The 10,862-nt window shown below is 61.1% G+C and overlaps 1 protein-coding gene across 1 annotated transcript in view; it reads right to left on the bottom strand.

Annotated features, from left to right (window-relative positions):
- Positions 1–9,119: 9,119 nt before the first annotated feature.
- Positions 9,120–10,862, bottom strand: part of EMIHUDRAFT_98189 (hypothetical protein) — a gene marked incomplete at both ends in the record, with an annotated part of 4,203 nt that continues 2,460 nt past the window's right edge. Inside the window, 3 exons of the mRNA XM_005789147.1 lie at positions 9,120–9,212; positions 9,607–9,741; positions 10,578–10,616. Coding sequence (XP_005789204.1) covers positions 9,120–9,212; positions 9,607–9,741; positions 10,578–10,616 — 267 coding nt within the window. The remainder of the gene's footprint in view (positions 9,213–9,606; positions 9,742–10,577; positions 10,617–10,862) is intronic.

Genomic DNA, 10,862 nt, shown 5'->3' with positions numbered 1-10,862 from the left:
TCGGAGGGAGACTGGGTTGTGGTTGGCGGCTGGGGCCGGGCGCGTTTTACCGTAGCGAGATTTCTTTTTATTTTAGAAGGGAAGGCACACCGAAAACTTCTGATGCCATGCGTGACCTAGTAGTGTCCCCAGCTATGGGCGTGTCCACGTTGGAGCCAGGTGTGGTGTGGACGCGAGAATAGCTCCGCCGTTCATGGAGGCAACCGATGCGAGTCGACTGGTGTGTGTCGTCGTGGTTTCGTATCAATAATACTCACTCACACCACGCCCTCTACGCTGGGGTGCCGGCGCCCTATAGGGCGCCCCCCGCTCCCTTCCCCTTAAGAGCCCCCAATCCCGCTAACATCCCCCCCGCGGTCCCTCGCGGCCGCGCGACGCCGCACCAATCCAGACAAACAACAAACCATTCGCTCTCACCTGGCAACCCTGTCTGCACGTCTCGCGCGCGCGTGAACAGGGCAGAGAGATGTCCCACCATGCAGAGCGCATCTCTCTCTCCGTTGTGCGAGGCGTGAACCGCGCCATTCGCTCTCACCTGGCAACCCTGTCTGCACGTCTCGCGCGCGCGTGAACAGGGCCGCCAAACGGCTCTGCTCCTCCTCTTGTCTGGCGGCAATCGCAAACTGCGGCACAGGCCGCGTTGGCGCAGAGGAGGCGGCAAGCCTCAACGCGCCTACCCGTGGCATACCGCCGGATCGGGCCAAGACTAAGGCTGCAGGCGTCGGCCCCGGCTGCTGCGAGGGCCCTCCCGGTGAGGTGTCCATCTTATGTGCAGTGGGGCTACAACTGTAGCGCGTCGGCAGGATCCCCAAAACCCCCCGCAAATTGAATTCGACCGCGCAAAGCTGTCCCCCCCCCCCCCCCCCCGCCTGAGGGAGGGTGTAGAGGATGTAGAGTGTAGAGCGCTGTAGAGCTGTAGAGATGTAGAGTGCTGGAGAGCGCTGTAGAGCTGTAGAGCTCTACATCCGCCGCGTGACGAGGCGCCTGCGTTGTAGAGCGATGTAGAGGCGCTCTACAACGTGAAATCTCTACAACAAACTCTACATCATAAGCGGCGAACGAGGCACGGTCGCTCTCCGACATGAGGCGCGTTGCACTTGCCAGTGCTGCCCTGGCCTTCTGTCTGCCCGCCCAATGGGTGGCAGGTGCCTCTGCTGCTATGGCATGCCTCACGGCTGCGACTGGCCGGCGCCTCGGCGCGTCAGCTCGGCTCGGCGTAGCGATAGTGGCCAGCGCAACTCGCCTGGACTCAACGCTCAGCCAGGAGCTCCCGCACGCGCTGGCGCGAGTCATGGCGCATGCAACGCGTCTGAATGCTCGCCTCGCCTCGCGCAAATGCGACCGTCCTCGCAGCCGACAGTCCACCGCCTGCTAAAGAAGCACAGCGACGAATGCGGCACCGGCGACACATGGCAGGCTGGTCATGACGCAGTTATAGGGTGTTGTGTGCCGTCAGAGGGACTCTCTGTGTGTCAGGGATAGTCAGGGCTGTCCATCAGAGCTTCACTAAGCTCGGAGACACCCCATTAGCGCGGCTCGACCTCTTTGAGTCACTGCCTTCCCGGCGGTTTGGCTGTAGAGCCTCTACAACAAACTCTACAACAAAATCGCGCTCTACATCGCTCTACAACGCAGGCGCCTCGTCACGCGGCGGATGTAGAGCTCTACAGCTCTACAGCGCTCCAGAGCGCTCTACATCTCTACAGCTCTACAGCGCTCTACACTCTACATCCTCTACACCCTCCCTCAGCCCCCCGCAAGCCACCATAAACATCATTGTGCAGGGGCTCCAGGCCCCAAATGACGTGTGAGTGTTAGAGTTGTTTTTGGTATTGCTAAAAATCTCTCTCTCCAATCAAGAGGTTGTTGTTTTGTTGCCAATCAATGGCGCGCTGTGCCTCGTCCGCGAGCGCCGTCCAGAGCTGCAATGACCAGTCGCTGCAGCGCAAACGGGCATCCATTCGCGCGCCGACCACGACGTCTGGTCGTACTGCCATTTCTTTCCTGTAGTGTGTGTGTGCCACCCGAGTTGAACACCCCACCTTGGTCCTTGCACGCTCGATGACGCGGATTCGACGATGGCATCACAAATGTAACGCTGTCGTGACAGGCGATGTGCGCTCTTGACTTAATCTGTCTGTCTGGATCAGGCCACCGTGCACAACGCCGTCAGGTCACAGCCGAGACGCGAGTGTGCGAGAGAGAGATTTCTAGCAATACCGTTGTTTAGTGTGCGTGATCGTGAAGTTGCTCGATCTACTGAACATCGCAGCACCTGCAGTCACCACCCCGCCCCATTGTTGCTGTAGTCGAGGCGGGGTTCCAGGTTTCGGTGCCGCCGGAGTGCCTTCATCCAAGAAGAGCGTTTCAAGCGCCCGGATCTGCATAACAGACCGACAGCTGTCTGTCCAACGCTGAGCGCAGCGCCGTATGTGCGGCCCACGGAGAGACCAATCGGCCTCCGAGCGTGCGTTAGTCATCGGCCTTGCGCTGCTGGTTTTCAGCCGAGCACAATGGCAAGGAGGCAGTCACGCAAACCATTGTGCGGTGCTCCAGGAGCGCACAATGGCATCAATGGGGCAGTCAAAAAATCACGGCTCCAGGCAAAGGCGCTACCTGGACGTCGGGTCCAATATCGGCGTGCAGGTGCGAAAGCTGTTTGGTCTTCTGATAAATGCAGTATGGAAGATACAAAGAGACGGAGGAGCAACGAGCGCCCTGGCGTGAGCCGAAGACACTCCCCTCCGTAGACACTGATCACACACGGGTGGGACAGGGTGGGTCACAACAACGAGGCACGAGAGCGTGCACGACAGAGCGACAACGCAGCGCACTGCCGTCCAGTCGGCGAAGGGACGGCTGCTGCGCAAAGTGATCAGTTCTAATGAATGTACCGGGGCCCAACGGATAGATGAATCCGGGGCACCCTCCGCTCGAATCCCTGGCCGGGGGTTCGAGGTGGCCCCCACCCTGGGGCCTCCCATCAAAGGGACTGCGGCAGAAGACGCCCAATCTTGCACAAGTGCAAGAACCATACGTCTTCTGATAAATGCAGTATGGAAGATACAAAGAGACGGAGGAGCAACGAGCGCCCTGGCGTGAGCCGAAGACACTCCCAACTGCGCTCCGTCACCGGTGTCGCGGTCTCCCCCACTGAGGACGATCTGCGGGGGGGAGTCGCGCCGCCGGCATGTATCTGTGCAACTGTGTTTTTGCCTTGTCCCGTTTGATGGAGCAAAGTCACGGGCCGCCCGCGCTTGAAGGCGGTCGCGCCAGGCGCGGGCGGCACTAGTTGCCGGCGATCCGCTTGGGCAGCGCCCACGCTTGCCTCTGGCTGGGTCTCCATAGGTCGCGCGGCCCGAATGCTCGAATTGAACGTCTCGCAAGCTGGCGTCGCTCGCGTAGCTGTGGCAGGGCGATCCTCCCCCCGGATGAGGGAGATCTCTAGCCTCCTAACGAGGTTGCCCTCCGGCTGGCTGTTGCCGACAGCAGTTAACACCTCCGCAGTTGCGTCGGTCGCGCCACAGGTAGAGACGTTGAGCTCGACAAAGTCTTGGTAGTTGTTTCGGGCCATCAGTCCGACAGGAGAGGGCCAGCGGTCGCCTCCTCGAGCTGCCCATGCCTTCGCCGGTTTGGAGTATCGTCGCCGCCACCACCATGTGCGCCCAGGAAAAGGAGGGCTCCCCACTGGAAGTAATCCTTGGCGTCGTCCGTCAGCAGGTATATCGGCTCTCCCAGAAGGTGGGCGTCACGGCGCAGCCTGGTTGCGTCGCGCTTGAGGTGTGCTATGGTGGGCTTGACCTCCTTCGGGAACTTGCTCGACCAGGAGGAGGGGGCAGCTGGAGGAAGGCCGGATTGCCCACCACAGACCACGGAATGAAGCGCAGGGTAGAGCCCACCACTGTTGAGTCGACGGGTATCACCAGTGGCTTTGCGGGATCGGGGTGCTGCTCGGCCGGAATGCTGAGCTCGGCGGCAGTGAGGTCTGGCATCGCAGCGCCGGTCGTCTCGTCGAGGGCTACCTCTCGACTCTACTCCCGTGTCACAACAACGAGGCACGAGAGCGTGCACGACAGAGCGACAACGCAGCGCACTGCCGTCCAGTCGGCGAAGGGACGGCTGCTGCGCAAAGTGATCAGTTCTAATGAATGTACCGGGGCCCAACGGATAGATGAATCCGGGGCACCCTCCGCTCGAATCCCTGGCCGGGGGTTCGAGGTGGCCCCCACCCTGGGGCCTCCCATTAAAGGGACTGCGGCAGAAGACGCCCAATCTTGCACAAGTGCAAGAACCATACAGCCAGAGCTGTACCCTGACGCGAAGGAGATGATCACTCTTTTCGACGAGCTTTTTGTGCACTGCGCGACGACGCGAGGTCTATGGGTCTGTTTGCGCCGGACAGACATGAGAGAGAGAAGAGATTTTTAGCAATACCAAACAACTCACTCTAACACTCACACATCATTGAGAGAGAGATTTTAGCAATACCAAACAACTCTAACACTCACACGTAATTTGGGGCCTGGAGCCCTGTTCACGCGCGCGCGAGACGTGCAGACAGGGTTGCCAGGTGAGAGCGAATGGCGCGGTTCACATCATTTGGGGCCTGGCTGGAGTTCACGCGCGCGCGAGGCGTTTGTTTGTTGACATGTGTGTGTGCCTGTCAGCCGATTGGAGGTCGCACTTCGCTGCGTGGTACAAGAGCATCGTGCGTCAGTGGGTGTCTTGCGATGCCGAGGCGTAATGCCCGTTGCAAAAGAAAAGACGGAAGCAGAGAATGCGCGTCGTGCTGTGGCAAGGCTGCGACATCTGGCGCCTGACCTTCATGTACGAGCCTGTCATGCAGACTCTCGCACAGGGCTTTGCCGCCGGTGGTGCGCACGTTGCCACAGGCTGTATACGCAACCCTGACGCGGTTGCTAACATGACGTGGTTGCACAGCTGGGTTCAGCGCGACGACTTCTTTGCATGGATCGGCCCCATAGGTTCTTATCATGTCGCATGGGGCCGGTTGCGCGAGCTTGGCGTGCACACTGTGCACTATAAAACTGAGCCAGTGCCGTTGATTTCCACAAAATCAAAATGCATGTTCAACCGACATATCAAGGAGAACTGGGAGTACTCGATGCTCAACTATGAGGAGAGCATGCGCTGTGCCAACGCAAGCGCCAACGCGCCGAGGCCGCGCTACGTGCCACCCGGTGCATACCGTCACGCCATTGTCAACGCTTCGGCGCCGTCAAGCGCGTCGCCGGTGCTGCTTTTCTTGGGCAATCCTTATGAGGGAGGCAGGCACAAGTGTTATGGAGAGCTCTCGCGTCGGCTCGTGCGCGTTGGCGCGATGCTCACGTACACCTACAAGGCGTTTGGCGAGGAGGCATTTGGGCAACGGCTATCGCAGCGCGCGACAGTGTGCGTCAATCTCCATAAGAAGTGCGGGGCGCGGGCCGCATTGGAGGCCGTCCGAGTGGCGCAGGTCATGTCTTTTGGCGACTGCCTCGTACTCTCCGAGCGCGCGCATGCGCTCGACGAGAGCTCGTACGAAGGCATCGTCCGCTTTGCCGACAATGTCTCGGACATTGCAGCTGCCTTTGCGAGGCTCGTCGAGGATGGAGGCCGATGGCGTTCTGAGGCCGCCGCCGCGGCCCACCGCTTCCGACGGACCTTTGCTCCGACGGCCATCTTTCGCCGTGCTGGCGTGTACAGAGCCTTCGGTCTCGAGGACCCCGTTAGACCGGATAGTTTGCTCGTATGACGTCGTGAATGATGCCTAACGAAAGGCAAAATTGAAATTTTGAGTGAACTGGCGGTAGCAGCATGCTAGAGATGCTTCTCTAGCATCCCAATTCCCATTCCCCTTGATAACCTTGAGGCAGGATATTAAACAAAACACGCACCCGCAGGCACAAACCACGAAGTCACGCGCCTCCAACGGAAGTCACACAGAGAGTCACCCAAACTCCCCAGTGACTCCTGGCCCGACAAATCACTCGACGCCTCCCCTGTCTCCCCACTGTCCTCCTGAATGATCCCACTCCTTACTAACTTCCTCGCTAGATTCCTCATCAGACCTCTCACTAGACTCTAGACTAGACTCGCCATCCGACATATGTTCGTCTGACTGCTCGGTGCCACCAGGGCTGGTCTGCGGCGAGGGCGATGCGGATGGCTGCGTAGAGCCGTAGATGAGGCCGCCTGATGACTCTGATTCCTTTTTCTGGTGAATGCGCTAGCTGCCTTGATGGCAGCTGAAAATGACTTGGGCTCAAAGTTCTCAAGGCGCGACTCGATAGCGGTCCATTCAGGCTTGTCTTCCCAAAGAAGGTTCCGTCCTCGTCGTCGAATGTGTTGCTGATGTTCGGTATTGTCGCGTATAGCCACTCATTGTCCCAGAGCAGCGCGATGTAGAAGTACTGCCTTCTTCCGGCTGCACAGTACCAGCTGGTTTTGTACCTCTGAGTATCTGTTGGAGAGTGTGAACTCAAACCTACTTCCTGACCGTAGCCTGACCGTCCTTGTGTAACCGTGTCTCTCTCTCACCGTGTCTCATGTTTGGTTTGTCCTGCCGTGCACATTGTCATCGACTTGTATCCGACTTGGTGGTTGTGGTGATGTAGCGATGGTGTGGGTCTCTAGTGACCTATACAGCTCCTCCGTGTTCCGTCTCCTGACATGGTACCGACCGGTGAGTGCACGGAGTGAGCAGTGCGGCACTGAGGCCGACATGAGAGCTGGTGCGGCACACAAGCGAGATGTGTTGCCGCACAGCATTTCCGGCTTGCGCTCGATACGTTGGCTGGCACCATGGGCACCTGTTTGAGCCGTGGTGATTGGCTGGGCACAGAGGCTCGGCGCACGGTGGCACAGCGGCCGCCAACTGCTTGGCTCGGAGGCTGAGCAGAATGAGTACAACCGCAACATCAACTTGGGTGCTTGCGGATCTTCTGCGACAGAGCGCATCTCCGCCAGCACTGCGGCTGTGTGGACACGAGTATCTTATCCCCTCTTGCTTATCCTTACCGGTCCGTTCTCCTCGCCTACGGACCACCATCGCAGCTGCTGCCTCCGCTACCAGCTCTCGGGCTGCTGCAACGGCAGTTACCGCAAAGATCTCGCACCGAATGTGGACCCTGCCTTTCGCCGCCGCTACTTCCGACGTCGCCGCTCGACACGACCGGAGCTGTACGCGATGAACACGCGACGATCGACACGCCCTCTCTGCCTTGTGTGGCGATTACCACGTCGTGGGGGAGTGTTGGGCATCTGTTCGACGTGGCAATGCCACTCTACCTCATTGCTGTCTCTTCCTCGTCTCGCCTCCTCGCGCTAGCCCGTCCCGCTGTCCAACGCCTCTGGCAAGAAGTCCAATGCGCCTCTACGAGCGTCTCTGCCGTCTGGACGTCTGAGACTGAGCCTGCCATCTCCGACGTCGGCGGCCCGTGGCGCAACATCAACGTTCGGGGCATTGAAGATCGTCCTCACGTCCCTGATGCGCTCATCCAGGGGATGAACGCGGCCCAGCTCATGGAGAAGCAGGGCCAGCTGCAGGAGCTGTACGAGGGCCGCATCGCGTCGATGCAGCGACTTGTCGGCTTCCTCGTCCTCTTCCACGAGAAAACCCGAGCGTCGCGTGCAGGACTTCTGGCCCGCGGTCTCCTTCGGCATCTTCGGCTACGACATGAGCCGCTCGCACTCCATCATGCGCATCGCCACCACCGCCTCGCCCATCTCGGGCTCCGACGTGCGCCACAAGATGCCTCGCCCATCTCGGGCTCCGACGTGCGCCACAAGATGCCTCGCCCATCTCGGGCTCCGACGTGCGCCACAAGATGATCGAGCTCTCGCGGAGCAGACGGCCAAGGAGTTCTGCGCGTCGATTCTGGCCTCGTGGTTCATCCAGAGCCGCCTCGGCGGCAACCGCAAGGGCGGAATCCAGAGCCTGGATTTGATTCGCAGTCGTCGAATCCAGATTCGCAGGATCGACTCTCAGATCGAGGCGCTCCTCGAGATGAAGCGCAAGGCCGGCGTCTAAGCTTGCCAATCATCAGAGCGCACCTCGGCCGACGCCGTGTCTAGACAGCTGTCTAGACAACAAACAACAAGTTCAAAAGTTGATAAATAAATAAAGAAATAAAACGGACACCTCTGCTGGGTAAAAAGGAACATCTAGGAGTAGGTCCCCGGTCCCCGCCCGTGCGCCGTGGCCGTGCCGATCTTTGTGCAGGGTTCTTTGTGGGTGTGGTCGGTAACCCTGGTCGGCGACTAGCCGGGGTCGTCCTCACGATGGGGGGCTAGCCGCCCTAGCCGTCTTCCACATGGTCCCTCGGGTCCCTGCTACTCTTAGTGACCCAGGGACTAGTTGCAAATACGGGTGGTGTCATAATGACCACTTTTGATGTTTTTTTGTCCGTGTTGCTCCCAGCGCCCTCGCCCGCGCTCCCTGAGGCCATGGGCATGGCTGGTGATACTAGTACGGGGGGCTACCTGGCTACCGCGAGAGCGACCCAACTCGTCGACATCGTCCGATGATGGTGCCTCAAAGTCAGCCTCCGGAGGCTATCGTCGCGTCGAGCCGGCGGTGGCCGTGACATGTGGTATCACCACCCCTCGCAGGCTTTGCCCCTGACCGCCACCGTTCCCAGGCTGCCTAATGGGATGGAAAGGAAGGCTGGGCGAGCGTATAGAAGCGTGCTCGACCTTGTCGTGGCAACCTGCACGGCAGCGCTGGCAGGCGCGATGAGCGTCGTGCCACCTGACCCGAGACGGGGGTCGCAGCGTACCGAGCGCGTCGAGACCGTGTCCTGATGTGCTCTGCACGGGTGAGTCACGTGGGCGTCAAACTCAAAGGAGCGACGTGCGACCTGTCAGAGCTTGATCTCCGGTCTCTCAGCGGCGTCGAGTCGCGCACCTGGTAGTATGTCCAGCCGCCCCAGCCCGAGCCTGGCTGTTCTTCACCGTCGATACTATGCGACTTAGGGAGTAAAAAGCGTCATGTCGTCTGAAATGGGATTTATTTCCCCTTCCGCGGGCCTCCCGACGGGTCTCGGGTGTCCTGGCTTCCACGACGACACACTCGAACACTAGCACGCACGCCGATGCCGCTCGAGTCCACCCTCCGGTCATGCAGAGTCCGCCCCCGCCTCGCCCTCGCCGCGGCAGTGCTGCAGGTACCGCCGCACATCCGCGGGGTTGTCCTCGTGCAGCGCGACCACCTGTTGACAGACAGACGGTGTGAAGTGCACGCCGCCCTCTCGCAAGCCTGCTCTTGCAGCAGGGGGGAGGAGGAGGAGGGGGGGGGGGGGGGGGCTTCCGGGTCCCTCCGCGGCAGCGGGGGTCTCGTCTGGACCTCCCCTTGCAAAAAGGGGGGCCTGCGGGCCAAAAGGCCCAAAGCGTCACTCGCGACTGAACAACCCGGCCGTGCGTTGAGGAGGGAAACAAATGGGCTCTTTCAAGCCCGGGAAAGGGGGAAAGGGGAAAGGGGGAAAGGGGGGGGGGGGGGACATTCCCTTCCCCAAAAAGGGTTTTGGGGGGTTTTGGCCTTTAAAATCCCTTTTGGCTGGCTTTGGGGGGGAAATCCTCCCCGCCGCCTCCCTCTCTCTCTGCTACCTCTCGCCAGTGCTCTCGCCCTGCTGTCGGCCGCAGCTTGGAGAGGAGGACGGTGACGGTGCAGCCGCCCCCTCCCTCCGCCCCCTCCCCCTCCCCCTCCCCCTCCACCTCGTACGTGGTCTCGTCCGACACCACCTGAGCGAGCGTCAGAGTGAAGCACATGAACATGACATGCACATGACAACATGCACATGCACACATGTACATGTACATGTGAGTGACGTGGGCTGCTCCCCCGACACCGCCTGAGCGACCTCACCTCTCCTCCACACCTCAGAGCCGCCCACGGCCGTCCCACACCTCCGCAGCGCGCAACCTCGGCTCATCTCGGCTAGTGTAGCAAAGACCGCCACGGCTACTCCGGCCGCCTGCGCGTGCAGCTTCCCCCGCAGCAGCTCCCCGCCCCCGTGCCGCACCTGCGAGCAGGAAAAGAAGGCCGGCGTGTTTCTTTTCAGCCAGCGTCGTGTCGATACCGCGTGCCGCAGCTGCGAGCACTCTTGTGCGAGCAGAGTAGCTAGCGGTGGCTCCCTCTCCCCTCGCAACTCGGTTGCACCTCGGCCGCACCTCGGCCGCACCTCGGCCGCACCTCGGCCGCACCTCGGCCGCACCTCGGCCGCACCTCGGCCGCCTCTCGGCTGCCTCTCGGCTGCCTCTCGGCTGCCTCTCGGCTGCCTCTCGGCTGCCTCTCGGCTGCCTCTCGGCTGCCTCTCGGCTGCCTCTCGGCTGCCTCTCGGCTGCCTCTCGCCTCGAGCGAGTCGGAGGTCGAGCGAACGCGCAGCGACGAGGCGAGGGAGCGAGGCAAGCCGCGCAGTCTGACAGTGATCTCTTCGCCGCTCTGCTCCCACTCGTAGGACTCGGTCGCGCCTAACCCCCACCCCTCGCGCCATCTCGCCCAACCTCGCGAGGTCTCGCACCCCCCCCCCGAGAAGGCCCTTTGATGCACCGCCAAGCTCGGCGTGACTCCGCCGCACCACCCGCCCGCTCTCGCCGTCCACCGCCAGGCTGCTTGCCTGCGGCGGGAGCAGGCAGCGGGAAGAGATGGAGCACGCAGTGGAGGGGCGCAGTCTCCTCTCTCTCCCTCTCCCTCTCTCTCTCTCTCTCTCTTTCCCTCTCTCTCTCCATCCCTCCCTCCTCTCCCTCCCTCTCTCCCTCTCCCTCTCTCTCCCTCTCTCTTTCCCTCTCTCCCCCTCCCTCTCTCCCTCCCTCTCTGCCTCTCCCTCCCTCTCTCTCCCTCCCTCTCTCCCTCCCCCGGGCTC

Source organism: Emiliania huxleyi (assembly GCF_000372725.1).
Source record: "Emiliania huxleyi CCMP1516 chromosome Unknown EMIHUscaffold_13, whole genome shotgun sequence".
NCBI classification, from domain to species: Eukaryota; Haptophyta; order Isochrysidales; family Noelaerhabdaceae; genus Emiliania; species Emiliania huxleyi.
The sequence above is the reverse complement of the archived record's forward strand: the minus strand, read 5'-3'. Positions and strand labels throughout refer to the sequence as shown.